Source organism: Mesoplodon bidens (assembly GCF_964165515.1).
Source record: "Mesoplodon bidens genome assembly, chromosome: 7".
Classification (NCBI taxonomy): Eukaryota; Metazoa; Chordata; class Mammalia; order Artiodactyla; family Ziphiidae; genus Mesoplodon; species Mesoplodon bidens.
Window position 1 is genome coordinate 11,779,014 of NC_138164.1, and position 17,133 is coordinate 11,796,146.

The 17,133-nt window shown below is 36.5% G+C and overlaps 1 protein-coding gene across 4 annotated transcripts in view; it reads right to left on the reverse strand.

Annotated features, from left to right (window-relative positions):
* The window catches only part of TBCEL (tubulin folding cofactor E like), a 72,756-nt gene that overhangs the window by 32,007 nt on the left and 23,616 nt on the right, over positions 1 to 17,133 (reverse strand). For all 4 annotated transcript variants that reach the window (XM_081239932.1, XM_081239934.1, XM_081239933.1 and 1 more), the window contains 4 exons: positions 11,343 to 11,524; positions 9,780 to 10,036; positions 6,392 to 6,518; positions 4,733 to 4,849 (listed from right to left, as the gene is read on the reverse strand). In XM_081239932.1, the coding sequence (XP_081096058.1) occupies positions 4,733 to 4,849; positions 6,392 to 6,518; positions 9,780 to 10,036; positions 11,343 to 11,524 (683 nt within the window). The remainder of the gene's footprint in view (positions 1 to 4,732; positions 4,850 to 6,391; positions 6,519 to 9,779; positions 10,037 to 11,342; positions 11,525 to 17,133) is intronic.

Below are 17,133 nucleotides of genomic sequence, written 5' to 3' on the forward strand. Positions count from 1 at the left end.
GTGATTAAAAATCTTCCAACAAACGAAAGTACAGGCCCAGATGGCTTCACAGGTGAATTCTATCAAACATTTAGAGAAGAGTTCTCAAACTCTTCCAAAAAATTTCAGAGGAAGGAACACTCCCAAACTCATTCTACGGGGCCACCAGCACCCTGACACCAAAACCAGACAAAGATACTAGGAAAAAAAAAAATTACAGACCAATATCACTGATGGATATAGGTGCAAAAATCCTCAACAAAATACTAGCAAATAGAATCCAACAACACATTAAAAGGATCACACACCATGATCAAGTGGGTTTTTACCAGGAATGCAAGGATTCTTCAATATAAGCAAATCAATCAATGTGATACACCATATTAACAAATTGAAGAAGAAAAACCATATGATCATCTCAATAGATGCAGAAGAAGCTTCTGACAAAATTCAACACCCATTTATGAAAAAAACTCTCCAGAAAGTGGGCACAGGCGGAACCTACCTCAACATAATAAAGGCCATATACGACAAACCCACAGCAAACATCATTCTCAATGGTGAAAAACTGAAAGCATTTCCTCTAAGATCAGGTACAAGACAAGGATGTCCACTCTCACCACTATTATTCAACATAGTTTTGGAAGTCCTAGCCACGGCAATCACAGAAGAAAAAGAAATAAAAGGAATACAAATTGGAAAAGAAGAAGTAAAACTGTCAATGTTTGCAGATGACATGATACTATACATAGAGAATCCTAAAGATGCCACCAGAAAACTAGTAGAGCTAATCAATGAATTTGGTAAAGTTGCAGGGTACAAAATTAATGCACAGAAATCTCTTGCATCCCTATATACTAATGATGAAAAATCTGAAAGAGAAATTAAGGAAACACTCCCATTTACCACTGCAACAAAAAGAATAAAATACCTAGGAATAAACCTACTTAAGGAGACAAAAGACCTGTATGCAGAAAACTATAAGACATTGATGAAAGAAATTAAAGATGATACAAACAGATGGAGAGATATACCATGTTCTTGGATTGGAAGAATCAACATTGTGAAAATGACTCTACTACCCAAAGCAATCTACAGATTCAATGCAATACCTATTAAGTTACCAATGGCATTTTTTACAGAACTAGAACAAAAAAATCTTAAAATTTGTATGGAGACACAAAAGACCCCAAATAGGCAAAGCAGTCTTCAGGGAAAAAAGCAGAGCTGGAGGAATCAGACTCCCTGACTTCAGACTATACTACAAAGCTACAGTAATGAAGACAATATGGTACTGGCACAAAAACAGAACTATAGATCAATGGAACAAGATATAGAAAGCCCAGAGGTAAACCCACGCACCTATGTTCAACTAATCTATGACAAAGGAGGCAAGGATACATGATGGAGAAAGGAGAGCCTCTTCAATAAGCAGTGCTGGGAAAACTGGACAGCTACATGTAAAAGAATGAAATTAGAACACTCCCTAACACCATACACAAAAATAAACTCAAAATGGATTAGAGACCTAAATATAAGATGGGACACTATAAAACTCTTATAGGAAACATAGGAAGAACACTCTTTGACATAAATCGCAGCAAGATCTTTTTTGATCCACCTCTTAGAGTAATGGAAATAAAAACAAAAATGAACAAATGGGACCTAATGAAACTTAAAAGCTTTTGCACAGCAAAGGAAACCATAAACAAGACAAAAAGAAACCCCTCAGAATGGGAGAAAATATTTGCAAACGAATCAACGGACAAAGGATTAATCTCCAAAATATATAAACAGCTCATGCAGCTCAATATTAAAAAAACAAACAACCCAATCCAAAAATGGGGAGAAGACCTAAATAGACATTTCTCTAAAGAAGACATACAGATGGCCAAGAAGCACGTGAAAAGCTGCTCAACATCACTAATTATTAGAGAGATGCAAATCAAAACTACAGTGAGGTATCACCTCACACCAGTTAGAATGGGCATCATCAGAAAAGCTACAAACAACAAATGCTGGAGAGGGTGTGGAGAAGAGGGAACCCTCTTGCACTGTTGGTGGGAATGTAAATTGATACAGCCACTATGGAGAACAGTATGGAGGTTCCTTAAAAAAACTAAAAATGGAGGTACCATATGACCTAGCAATCCCACTACTGGGCATATACCCAGAGAAAACCATAATTCAAAAAGACACATGCAGCCCAATGTTCACTGCAGCACTATTTACAATAGCCAGGTCATGGAAGCAACCTAAATGCCCATCGACAGATGAATGGATAAAGAAGATGTGGAATATTACTCAGGCATAAAAAGGAACGAAATTGGGTCATTTGTAGAGACGTGGATGGATCTAGAGACTGTCATACAGAGTGAAACAAGTCAGAAAGAGAAAAATAAATATCGTATATTAACGCATATATGTGGAACATAGAAAAATGGTACAGATGAACTGGTTTGCAGGGCAGAAATTGAGACACAGATGTAGAGAACAAACGTATGGACACCAAGGAGGGAAAGTGGCGGGGGGTGTGGGTTGTGGTGGGATGAATTGGGAGATTGGGATTGACATGTATACACTGATGTGTATAAAATGGATGACTAATAAGAATAAAATTTAAAAAAAAAGAAGAAAGGAAGAGACCAAGCAGTGGTCTCTAACTACTAGTGAGTGAAAAAGGAGGCATAATTACATAAATAGGCAGCAAGGCCAGAATGGTAAGTAAAATACCATGACTGTATAAATCTTTGGCAGTAGCTAATTGCTCACAGTCTATGTAGGATTAGAATAGGTTATCTCATTTCAAGGAGAGAGAAATGTGTTTTCATTTATACAAGAAATTTATTAGGATAGGTAAGAATAATTTTTAATATATAACTATGGGGAAAGTCAAAGTGTCGGACTATAGTAGACGTTCTTTTTGCTGAATTGTTCCTATTTGGGGGGAAGTCCCAAGATCAGGGGAAGCAAGATTCTACCTCTCATTGCAGAAGCCAAAGTGGAGAAGATAATCTGTCTTCCCTATCTCTTGGGAGACAGAGTGTGGGCACATGCCTTAAACATACCCAATCAATTGGTCAGATGCATAGCTTTGACCCTTAGGGAATGAAGCAAAGGTCAGCAAGAGATTATTTTCAGCACTTATGGGGAAATCAAAAATCCATGACACGGCTGCAAGTGTTCAGTGGTTAAGTCCACTGTTGTAGTGCCAACAGAAATATATAAAAAAGACTGTAAGTTGAAACCTTGGCTATCCTTACCTCCCTTGGTTCCTATCTAAACCGGGTTCTCTAGCCCACCTAGCAATTCTTTTAGTTTCTCAATATCCCTCCAGTAAAGACCTCCCCTGATTAAAGATGATTTCTATGACATGTATTCAAGCACACTACTACAGAGGCACAAATGCACTTTAGGATAATTATGACATGAGGGACAGAAAAAATTTACTGCCTATGTATATACTACTTCCTGTAGCATGTATAGTAAGGTATAGTAAAGTATAGTATAGGAAGATAAGTAAACTATAATGACAGACGTATGCTCAAAGCCAGAATATTTACTTCTTCTATTAATACATTAGATTGAATCAAATGAAAACTATAGCTATCAAACCATTTTTTTTAACCCCAAAAAATTTTCATGTGGTTTAACCTAACATTTCTGGGTTGTGTTAAAAAGGCAGTCATATCTCTCCCTACCTAGCTGTTCTTAGCTAATTTTAAAAGGTTAGCTTCAAAATCTTTCCTTAATTTGTCTAATATTTTTTAAACGCTTAAGCTTTCAAATTCTACTGATAATAGCACAGATATTTTTACACAGCACTGGTTGAGCCTTATAGAATGGCGACCCCCTTAAAGTCTGTAAATAATAGAGAACTTTGGGAAAAAATAATGTTCAATAAGAATGAATTCGAATCACAGAAATTTGTAACCAGAAGGACAAAATAAATTTATAACCAGAGTGTCATTTGACTCACATTTAGTCCTAACTTGCATCTTGTTGGTTTGAAGCTCCTCCTGCCGAATGGGATTTCGTATTATTCTTAAAGTCATTAAGAAAAGAATACAAATTTGGGGGTAACTGATTCTCGTTTCCAACACCCAGAAACCTGTTTGGGGGGGTCTTTCTTTCCCTTATATTTACGTATATCGTATCTGCTACATTTCCTTTTACATTTACAGAATATTAAAGGTAGTTTCTCACCAAACAATACATATTTACTTTTCATATACTTAAAGGTACTAATTTAGGCCTCAGCATTTCTATTCCTACTCAACCATCCTAATTCCTTTAATATTTGCTCAGGAGTCTATTTTCGAGTCCCTTTCTCATATTCTCTAAACCTCGTGCACATTTGTCACATCTTCCAAACTGCAGAACATAGTATATCTTAAAAGCAGGTGCAATGTGAAAGAAGAAACCAATTTGGGGGGTGGGTGAAAATGTGCTCCTGGAGAAGAGGATCAAAAAGGAACTGATGATAAGGAACCTGGAGTGGGAACTACGAGAAGTAGTCAAATACGTACCTACCCAACCATTCTTAATACAAGTGCAAGGCTAGAAGAAATACACTGTGGAAAATGAGATAAAGCACGTTTGCTTTTTGCGTTTCTTCCTTTATTTTTTAACCTATCACCAAAGTTCTCTAAGAGAGTCCAACAACAAATTACTGGATTTTGCTCTAAAGCAATAGTTCTTAGGTTGCCTCAATACTTGCTAAAGTGCTGCTAAGCTGATGAGGGATTTTTACCTGAATGGCACTTCTCCCTGTGGAACATCCACATAGTAACGAATAAAAAATCTCTCAGAATCTTCGCGCTCACCATCAGTGATGACACTGCCATTAAGTTTGGAAACCGATGGCAATCTATAAATAAAAAGCAAAAGAGACATTTTAAGATAATAAAAATATTTAGCCTTAGAAATAAAATTACTGGTTTGAGGCCCAGTCTTATTCTCTTGAAAGGACTCATTTGATGTAGCTCTGTTTGTGTACAACTACCAGCATGAACTAACGTGGTATAAAATAAAAGGACCAAAAATATCTAAAGTTTCATTTTTGGATGTGACAACTGACCTTTTATAACCATACCTCACCTTTCAAAATAAGATCCTAAGCAGCACGGTCCAACTTAAGTATTGTGCAAGCCACACACATAATTTTAAATTCTCTAGTAGCCGTATTTTAAAAAGTAAAAATAAAACAGGTAAGATTAATTTTAATAGTATATTATATTTAACCCAATATATCCAGAATACAATCATTTCAATCTATAATCAGTACTAAAAAAATAACTAAGATACTTAAATGTTCTTAATTTAATACTTAAATGTTCTTTTTTCATATAAAGTGTTTGAAATCCAGTGTGTCTTTTTCACTTACGGCACATTTCAATTCAGACTAGCCATGATTTCAAGTGCTCAAAAGTCACCCATGGCTGATGGTACCATACTGGACAGCACAGGTCTACAAAGCAGTCAGTACAAGTTGGTCATATAGTTCAGGAATTCATTTATTATATTTACAAAAGAACTGCGTAAAGAAAATAAACTACAAGGCCTGCAAGACTTACTCTTCGTAGAAGAAAAGTATGCTGAAATTTATTTCTTCAGTGGGATATTACTGTGTATGTTAACAACTGGAAAGCGGTAAAGATCTGGTAGGTATTAGTTGGTCAGAAAGATCAAAGTGGTTTTATAGAACCACTCTTCTTTAGGGAACCTTAAAGCCTACTGTTCCCCTGTCAAAACTACTATGTATAGTACACGAGAGAACAAATCAAAACTTCGTGGCCCTTTACATCTTAGTCAAGCTTTACTGCTGCTAAAGACACAGACAAAAATAAACCCTCATGGGACATTTCAGTAGCCTGGGGGAGGCAGAGGCTGAGACACGAAAGGCAGGGGAGTCAGAGGAAGAAGGTAACAGCATGGTGGTCACGTTTAAGTCAATCTACATTGAAGAAGAAAACACAGATGCTACTGTCTTAAGTTTTACACTAATGAAACAGCCCGATTTTCAGGTATTTACACTTTAAATGACTTCTATGTTAACACAGAAAATAAGGGTAACTAAAATAGAGTTGATTCCCTATTATACCTACTTTTTTCTTCATGACCCAAAACAGGATTTCAAATATTGTAAATATTGAAAAGTATAAAAATAGAATAGATTTGTGAGGGAATTTTTCAGTGGTCTTGGCAGATCAATTATATTTCACATTTTTCTCATCATATTGCATTCCTTTTCCTCTAGGATTTGGAGCTACAGAAGCAGCTCCTTTAAGCAGTCTATTCTAGAGATGGATAAACATACAGTGTGCTCCCCTCACCCCCAAACAGTACATTATTCCTTTGATGAAACAACAAAGCCCTGAGAAAAGAAAGCAGAAAAATCAGTACAACAGACCTGGCTACTACCAATTTCCTTCGCTCCTCGGTGGTATATGGCTGAAGAAGAGGAATTCCTAACAACCTCACTTCTTCAAGTTTAGGGAATGAGTTTAGTTTGTCAATGTCTTCCCAGGACTGCAAACCTAATTTGAGAAATATATTGTTTAAGTAAATCCAGAAAAGCATACAAATGAGAAGATAAACATAGCAAAAAAAATTATTTCCATTAATAGGTTCTGAAATGTTAAAATGATCATAAACTAGTTAGAGATCCTGAAATTTTTCTTTATCCAAGGAAAGAATGGAATAAAACACCATAAAAACTTCCCTGTAACCTCTCTTATCCCTGTGATCCCAGTGCTCAAGGGACGCCCTTTATTCTCCAACATCCTCTCATCTACTGATTCTCCACCCAAATGGCTGGTAAAGGGGGTCACTGGTGGTTTAATAAGCAGGATGGATGCCATGATTACATAATTGAAAAAGTGATGTGATCAACTCTTTCAACAGACAGAGACTCAGAGACCATAACTGTTGATCAGAGTGGACACTGCCAGAGTAAATTTCTACCTAACGAACACTAAAATGGGCAAGGTCAATAGAACCTGAAACTAAATATCATCTTTCAACTGTCCTCATTTTGGGGACAGGGAAAATAGGTTCAAAATTTAGAACAAACAAACAAAATCAAAAACAAAAAAACTGAACCCTTGGGTAGGAAAACATGAAACAAATTAAGATTGTTCACACCTAAAAGGAAACTCTTCCTATAGCTGTGAACAAATGTATCATCCAAGTCAAGTCAATACTTGGCACTGGTAGGAAAAATATCCCTGTAATAATGAAGCTGGTCAGTTTTACAACACATTAAATCCACTGCAGAAAACAATGTAGTCCCTTCCTATTTCTATCAACCTTCAGCAAGGGTAAAGGCAGAGGAGCAGTTTGTGAGGACCCTGGTGCAAAACTATCCCAGGTCACTGTCCTCTTCCCTTCAGAATGGCATTGCCATTTAGGAGGAAGAATAGAGTTAGCTCAAGGGATGTCAAGTTCTGAAATAAACAGCTTCCTTATGCAAATCACTTGTTTTTAAGACTTAATTCCCGCCCTTATAATCTCCGTGGTGGAATAAACCGTTTATGTTTTTTCAGTTATAGGTCAGAATTATTTTTACTTAGGTAGTTGTTTTAAAAATAGGCTGAAAGACAATGCCAAGAGAATGAGAAGAAAATCCATACACTGGGAGAATGCATTTGCTAAAGGCGTACTGATAAAATATACAAAGAACACTTAAAACTCAACGACAAGAAAATGAACAATCCGATTAAAAAATGGGTGGAAAACCTGAGCAGACACCTCGCCAAAGAAGATACACAGATGGCAAGTAAAGCATATGAGAAGTTCCACATCATATGCCATCAGGAAAGTGCAAATTAAAACAACGAGATACCACTATACACATATTAGAATGGCCAAAGGCCAAAACACTCACAGCACCAAATGCTGTCAAGGATGTGGAGCAACATAAATGTAGAAAGGAACAATAGAAAAAAATCAGGTGCAGGTAAGAGGGTTGTTGTAGATTAAGAGAGTATGTTTTATCTGTTAAAGATACATACTGAAGATTTTAAGGCTGAAATTACATGACTGCTGAGATTTGCTTTTAAAATATTTCCCCCAAAGGAAAAACAGTATGGGGGATAAATACAGGAAGCAAGATGCTAATAAATGTTGAAACTGAAAAAAAAAAAAAAGGATGTGGAGCAACAGGAAGTCTCATCCATTGCTGGTGCAATGCAAAATGATACAGCCACTTTGGAAAAGAGTTCAGCAGCTTATTTCAAAACTACACGTACTCTTACCATATGATCTAGCAACTGCACTCTTTGTTATTCACCCAAATGAACTGAAAACTTATGTCCACACAAAAACATGCACATGGAGGTTTACAGCAGCTTTATTAATTAAACCAAAACTTGGAAGCAATCATGATGTCCTTCAGTTTGTGAGTGGATAAATAAACTGTGGTACATCCAGACAATGGAATATTATTTAGTGCTAAAAAAGGAACATTCTATTAAGCCATGAAAAGGCATGGAGGAAATTTAAATATGTAATAGTAAGTGAAAGAAGCCAGTATGATTCCAACCATATGACATTCTGGAAGAGGCAAAACTATGGAGATAGCAGAAAGATAAGTCTTTGCCAGGGATTAGTGGGGAGGGAGGGATGAATGGGCACAGAAGATGGTTTGGGCAGTAAACTATATATTATGTACAATACTACAATGTGTGTCATTACAGATCTGTCAAAACCTGCAGAATGTACAACACCAGGAGTGAGCCCTAATGTAAACCATGGCCTTTGGATGATGACGTGTCAATGCAGGTAAACTGAAAGATGTCACTTAGGTGCTGGGATGTTGATAGCAGGGGAGGTTGTTCCCATGTAGGGCAGGGAGTATACGGGAGCTCTGTGTACTCTCTGCTCAGTTTTGCTGTGAATATAAAGACTCTAAAAAATAAGGCTTATTAATTTTAAAAAATAGGCTAAAATATTCATTCCTGTGATATACAGAATCAGATGGCAACAAACTGGTAGTCAATTATATGTAAACACTAGAAAAGGAATGTGAGAATTTGAAAGCCATAGCAGGTTGGGATTCCTCAACCTAAATCAAGACAAAACAGTCTAGTCTGTAATTCTCTGTACTCTTTTTACCCGCCTTTTACTACCCAATTCATCAATTTCATTTCACTCCTTTCATAGCATGACCCCTTTAATATATAAAACATTAATAGCTAATATAATGCTATGCCAAACAAATATTTGATAAATACTGATATTTATCAGAGCATTTATGGAAATGAATGCATTAAATTTAGCTAATCATTAGGCATCTGCAGGCTTCCCTGGTGGCGCAGTGGTTAAGAATCCGCCTGCCAGTGCAGGGGACACAGGTTCGAGCCCTGGTCCGGGAAGATCCCACATGTCACGGAGCAACTAAGCCCGTGTGCCACAACTACTGAGCCTGTGCTCTAGAGCCCGCGAGCCACAACTACTGAGCCTGCAAGCCACAGCTACGGAAGTCCATATGCCTAGAGCCCGAGCTCCGCAACAAGAGAAGCCACCACAGTGAGAAGCCCGCGCACCGCAGTGAAGAGTAGCCCCCGCTCACCACAAGCAGAGAAAGCCCGTGCGCAGCAACGAAGACCCAAACGCAGCCAAAAATAAATAAATTAAATAAATAAATTTATATTTTAAAAAGAGGCATCTGCATGTCACTCTTGAAATTCATCCGGTAAGAAGGCAGAGCTGTGACTGACAGAAATGCACTTTCACTGTATTTCATGCATAAGTTCAGATCAATCTGCATGTAGAATGAGAACAAGCCTGTTCCTCACCTGCCTTGTGGAGGCTGATGGATCGCAGATTAGGAAACAACCTAGCCAATGAATCATCAGGCTCCTCAATAGCATTCAAATGGTTGTTGGCCAGGACGAGGGTATCCAGTGAAGGAAACATAACTCCTAACTTGCGTATTTCAGTCCAGTGTTGGAGGTTATTGTCTGTTATATGTAGTAGCTTAAGAGAAGGACAGCAAATAGAAGGACAAGACACTGTTTCATAGTCATTAAGGCACAGGAAGAGCTCTTCCAAACTGCAGAGAAAAAAGGAAATATTTCATTGTTTAAAGCAGTTAAGTTTCTACTCTGCACCTATTTTCAGTCATTCAATAAATAAGCGCCTACTATGTATGAGATTCTGCTAGGTGTTGTAGAGAAAATTACAAAGATGTCTTTCTGAAGCTTAAAATACAGCTGGGAAGACAAAACCTAAAATACATAAAACAGCAGAGAATGATATAACCCAGTACTAAATTAATTTTGTGCTTAAGTAAATAAGTGCTAAATGAAGCAGCACTAACTGTAAGTACAACAGTACTTTGTATAGGAATAGGATTGAAATTGTGGTTGGAATAGTCAGGAAAGGATGCATGGCCTTGAAGGAGGGGTAGACTTGGGCAAATTGAGAGGACACAGAAGGAAATTCCAGGAACAACATGAACAAGTATTTAGAAAAAGGAGTAATAACTATCATTTATTGAATTCCTACCCTGTGTCAGGTCCTGTGCAGGTGCTTTATAGACTGTACTTCTATTTCTGCAATTTTATAGACAATTATGTTCATTTTATAGACAAGAGCTTATCAAAGGTCATAAGGATAGTAAGTGGAACTGGGATTTAAAAGCTCATTCCACGCCATGTAAGATGTTGCATGCAGTGAGAAAACCAATCTCATTAGAGGGAGAGGGAGAAACTAAGATGGAATGAGTAAGCTGAGACCAGATTCTGAAAGGCTTTCATAATTTCCATATTTAGACAGTCGAGGAGACTACAGCTTCATATATTTCTTTAAACTACTTCCTTTTAATATTTATGTGCACATACAAAGATAGATACAAGCAAAACATAACAGAGCATTTCTAAGCTGACAAACAAAAGTACAATTTCCTGCTTAAATTATTGAAAGGAATACTAGGTCCATTTTCCCATCATGCAAGCTAGGCACTTAATCATCTGAGTGTTAATATATTTTAGAGACACTATGATTTTTTTTTTCCTCCCAAAGAAAAGTGCTAAGGCAAAATTCTGGAATCAGGTAATCAGAAGATTAAAATGGAAAAAGGTTGGGTTGATCTCGAAACGATAAGTGCTTCTCAGGGATATCTTCTCGCCAAAGGATGACATATCCCATGTCTTGGTGCTACCCAACACTGAACAAGTATTCCAATGAAAATGCTACTAGATTACCCTCACAGCCTCATTTAATTACTTCATTTTTCTAACCTCATTCTCCATTCACTCTGCAGTTCTAGTATTTCTGAGATGGGAGACCAGCAGTAACTCTATGTACTAACACAGACGGCAACATGGCTCCCTCTCCATCATGCTCTCTGGGCTTACTCTGGTAACTCCTGCAGTATCGTGTGGACTGTCTCCCAAGAAGCTTTGCTGTTGTTGAGAACAAGTTTTCGAACCCCGGAGAAGGACCCAGCACACGTTCTTTCTAAAACCGATAAATTCAGAGGGTTGGAACTCAGGTTTAGAAACTCCAACTGGGGAACATTTGACACAATTTTACTGACCTGTGGAGAAAAAAAGGAAAAGCATATCAGGCAGTAATCAGAGCTTTTAAACAACAATCATACTCAAGAAAACCGAAGTGAGTGGGTCTCCAGGCAAAGGGCCATTTGCATTATGGAGTACTATTTAGTGATGGTACCCGCAGAGAGGCATAAATAATTGCGACAAATCATGGCAAATAATTTAATCTCTTTCTATGAAATAGTAGCATAACTGAAAATTAATGGTAGAAAAGAAAAATTTTCCATGTTACCTTTGGCAAAGTTTTTGATTCTACTCTGTATAATATTCTCTTCGATATCACTACATGATATTTTGGAGAAAAGATCATTTAGATGACATTTTAGGCTACAAGTTTTAAAGAGCTGGGATTGGGTCATGTACAGTAATTCTCTTTGAATATTTCCTTCCTTCCATCCTCAGTAGAATATTAAGGCTAACTGAAGGTTTATTAAAGACTACACGGTAACAATTCAGGTATTCAAAATTGATCACATAGTCACAATCTCTTAGAAAACAGTTTTGGCTTGGTTCAAAGATGTACCAAACTTTAAATTATATTTACTCAGAAATAAAAAGCATCCGTAACTACATTACAAAAGAGAAAACATGATCATCAATTTAATGATTTAGCTAGCAACTTGGTAGAAAAAAAAAAAAAGGAAATGAGCTTTACTGTTTACTGACCTTAACTATTTGCTCTGCATTGTACTAGGTTTTAAAAATATAACTTATTTCACTAAATTCTCAAAACAACTTGCAAGATAACCAATATTCTTTTATTTTAATAAATGAGGAAACTGAGGCTCGGAGATGTTAAATAATTTGAGTAAGGTTTCAGAGTCACAAAAGGCTAATCTAGGATTTGAAAATCAGAGCCACTGTTCTTTCCAATACACCACAACAAGTAAATCATAAATATAACCAGAAAACATGAAGAACTAGCTTAAGCAAGTACGATATAAACACTAGAAGCCCAGTAAATGTACTAAGCATCAATCAGCCAGGCAACATGGTAACTAAAAGTTATGAGAAAAGGAGTAGAACAGAATAGTTAGGATTGGTTTTAGAATCAGAAAACCTGGACTCAAACCAGGTTCTAACACTTCCTAGCTGTGTGGTTTGACAAGTTACTTAAACTTTCCAAATCTCAGTTTCCTTATTTGTAAACTAGAGAAAACAGTTCCCATCTATTTTACAGTATTGTTGGTAGGATTAGATGAGATACATGTGCAAAGTACTTAACAGGGATTGGTATGTATTTTAGAAACTTGTTTCCTTACCGACTGCCCAAGAGAATGTAAAAGCAGGGATAGTACTTACCTGGTTCACTACTGCAAAGTGGGCACTTAACGTTTGTTGATTAAATTAATGGCACAAAACCATTTAATAAATGTAACTATGACTAATAGGATATGTACAGTATGAACCAGTATCTCAACCCTGATTATATGTCATATATCACATTTATTTAAATACGTCATATTTAAAATCATTAGTAGAATTTAAAAAATATACGGATTCCCAGGAGCCACCATAAACTACTGAATCAGAAGCTTCACAGGTGGGATGAGCTTCATGGTTCGGACCTGGATACCTGTTTCTTTTCAGAGCTCCATAGGTAATGACAAAAATGTATCTAGTGTCGAGGACTATGGGGAGAAAGAAAAGGGAGTCTGCACTTTACATTAGGTCTGTGTACTATGTAATGTACAGTTTAGGAGCTCTAAAATCAGTGAGAAGTAAATTAATTCCAAGGAGGTTCGGAGAAGTATTTCAGAGGGAATGGTCTTCACACACACTAGTTCATCTATTCTAACACATCCTCTGAAGTAGTACCGTATTTATTTTCATTTTATAAATGAATAACTAAGCTATCTTTCAGAGGAAAATATACTAGGCTTCAGTTTAAAATGTAAGAGACTCATACCAGTCAGCACATATTCTCCTGTTTGGTCTCTTCTGTGGCCAAATGGTAACAAGCATTTGTGTGATATATGGCTAGGATTTGGAGTTTAGTGTGTGGCCACAACACAGCTAAACAGTCCACACAAGGACCAATCCTTCACTGCAGTCTACCACCTGGATACCAATATATGAAGGCCTTTCATACATAAGATGATGACTAGCTATGCTTCACCTCTTTTAAGGGCAAAAAAAAGATGAAAAGGAATTGTGCTCCAACTACAGCATGGAGAATAACTGCTAATTATAGGTACAACCCTAGTTAAGTAAACAACACATAAACCTTTACTAACCACAACCCTTCATATTTTATTTTTGTAATAAAGAAGAAAACACCCCCCAAAGTGGATACTATCAGAGTCTCTGAAGCAATTTCTGAAAGAATTCCCAAGGCTAGCAGATACATGATGTGATCTTCTGCATAGTCTGCATCTGCACTACTGTCCAATGAGAATAAAGATTTAAAATAATGACTCATCAGCCCTAGAATATCCTAAAAAAGATAAAATTGGACTACAGTTTAATAATCCAAGCAGGAAAAATAATATATGTTAGAAGTAAATATTTTCTTTAAAAGGTTAAAATTAAAAAGGATTTTGTGTAACCTTAAATTAATGACAATATTCTGGAAAATACTGTATTCATTACACAGGTAAATTTATTCATGGTAGAAAATGTCTTAATAGTAAAGGCCATTATTATTCAGTGAGTGTCTAGGGCAGTATACTGACTTCTCTTTTTTAAATTCTAAAAATAAAGACGCTTCTAGCTGGAGTGAGTTCAGGACACTCATGTGCAGAAACATGGAGATGAACTTAGATCACCTTTTAGATCTTCAAAACTCTATGATTTAATAGAGGACCCTCTACTCTCACTTTTGAAAAGGAAGAAACTAAAGTTTTAAGAAAAATGGGGAAAGGGTAGTAAGATAACAATCTGTAATTTATACCCAAGCTATTCTCTATCTCACCCATGGTGAATTCCTCCCTCCTCTCAACTGCTTAGTGTAATGTCTTTTATAAAATGGTTTTGACAAGGAAAGGAGGAAAAAAGAGGTACCTTGGGAAAAGTCAGACAAAAATCTACTTAGCCAAAAAATTCAAATCAAAAGCTAAAAAATGCGTCATTTTTTTTTATACATAGATGCCCAGTTTTAGATGGACGGAGACAAATCTTTGCCTCTCCCCAAAGTATTACACTTCTCACTCATATTTATATTAGTCTCTGAATATAAAGCAGCCAGTAGTTTAAACTATAAAAGAAGATACTCATAACATTAGAGATCATTCAAAAACACTAAAAGAACCAACTAGATTATTCTGTTCCACGTTGGTATATCAAATACTGGCTAAAATAAACTTAGTTAATGGCCAGGGACAAATGATATTCTGGGTAATCAAATACATGGGTTGCAATGGGTTGAAATGTAATGTCTTAAAACTGTGACCTATGAGGTATTTTGCAGCTTGGCAAAGAGTTTAATCAATCCTAAAAATCAATATTCTTTCGTTGTCAGTACTTCTCCCATCTCTGTGTGTTCTGATATATATTCTAGAAGATTGGGACCAACTACAGTTAAGGCTAAGGACAAAACATAAAGGAATGATGAAAACAAAAATAAATGGAAACCTGAAAGGTAGCAGCAACAAACATTCATTTGAAAACTGCCTGAAATCAGACTATAGGGTACTTACAGGAATATACAAACCTAGCACCAATAGAGTACAAATAAACATGTGACCCTCTGGCTGTATCTGTCAATGTGAGCTGGAAAATATTCAGCGGAGACCTTTGTCTAAGCAGAGAAAAGACTGAATTACCTAGTGTAAACTCTTGTGTTCTGATCCATGTTGACACACATTGTTCTTCTGAGGTAGCAACTATATCCCTATTAAACTGTTTCTACCAGTTAGCAAAAGCTTATGTATGTGGTCAAAGTATAGGTCAAAACACAAAGCACAACACCTTTATGAAATTTTTACTCCCAAAGAAATAAATTTAGGGGAATCAGCCTGTGAACATAGGAGCTGAAATGATTCAGGGTAAGAGCTGGTCTGACTTGTCACCCATGCAGGTCAGAAATCTCACCAGAGGCTCAGGAGGACCCCTGAGGGAACTGTAGAGAAGGAGGATGAGCAAGGTCGTTCTCTTTGCATCTGTGCATGTGGACAGAGCATGCATGTCAATTCAGCATCTCAAAGGACCCAGAAGGCACAGATTGTAATTTGTTGAACAGTGAACTATAACAGTTGTTTGGATAAGTAACTCAATGAATAATTACATGGATAAATAGAGATTGTTTCTTGGAACAGCCAAGTAAATCTGTATATATTAACACATGACTTAGAAATCAAGTGATGTGCATCTCAAAGAATTTTGGTAAACATCTTAATAAAAATAGGAAATATAACTGGTAGCACAGATACCAGATTAAACAAGATTATGAAATAGATGAATATAAGAAAAGCTCAAGAAAAATGGGTTATAGATAGATTTTTCTTAAACAAGAAAGCTGTCTTAGAACCTGTATCATATTTAATATCAAAGTGTCTTGATGATTAATTTTATTAACAGTCCTGTCTTATGGATGATAAAGGATTAAGTGAATGTCTTAAGATCACAGGAAAAGTTAGAACAAGTGGGCCTGATCAAACCTTAAGATACAATCATTTATTCATTAAGGCATTCAGCAAACATCTGAATGCCTAGAATGCCAGTGCTGATGATAAAAAACAAAACCCTGGATAAGCTCATGGTCTAGTAGGAAAACTGTCAAGTAAGCAAGTGATTGTGCTACACTGTAATGAATCCCTTTATAGCAACATGATACAGGTGTTAGGATAATCTAATTCTGTCTGAGTGAGAGTCAGGGAAAGTTTGAGAGGAACAGCAACTTGGGCCAAGTCTTGAAAGATACATAGGAAGCAACTGGGTAGACAGAGGAGAAAGAGAACAGTAGATTTAGAATGAATAAAAGCAAGGAAGCTTTTCATGTCCAGATTTATCATGAGCTGCAAGAAAAGCACATGGCTAAAGATGGAGATAAAACTCTAGAAATAGCAAAGGGCCGTATGATAGAGGGTCACACTTAGAGAGTTCAGACCATAGTTTGTAGGTGGTGAAAAGCAGCTAAGGGACTTGAAGTAGGAGAGTTTCATAACCACACTTCGTGTATTAAAAGGAGTCTGACAGCAGTGTAGAAGGTTAGTTTAGAGGAAGCAGAGTAAAACCAGAGTCAGGAAGACCCATTAGGACACTTTTCCAATACTCCCAACAGGAAATAAGAACCTAAATTAAGGCAGGAAATTAAGTAGGAAGAACTATTTTTCTCTTATTCTTAAGGGTAGCTTCTATCAGGTCATGTTATAATCAGGTAGGTAATGTTATATATAATAATAAGAGAGAATGTCATAATACTTTTATTTGTGCAACTTGGTTTACAGTTACTCTGAGGTCAAAGGCATCAGTTATGTCAGGTTACCAGTGGACTTAAAATAAGGAAAAGTTCTAAAAGATTTGGAATAAATTTCAGTAACAAGAATAAATATTTTTATAACCTTAGTTTTGAGCTCCAGTAATTTTTATGTCAATTTATAGTAATAAATGTTGAAGTAGTAGCAGAGAATGGGCACAGGATGTGTAAACT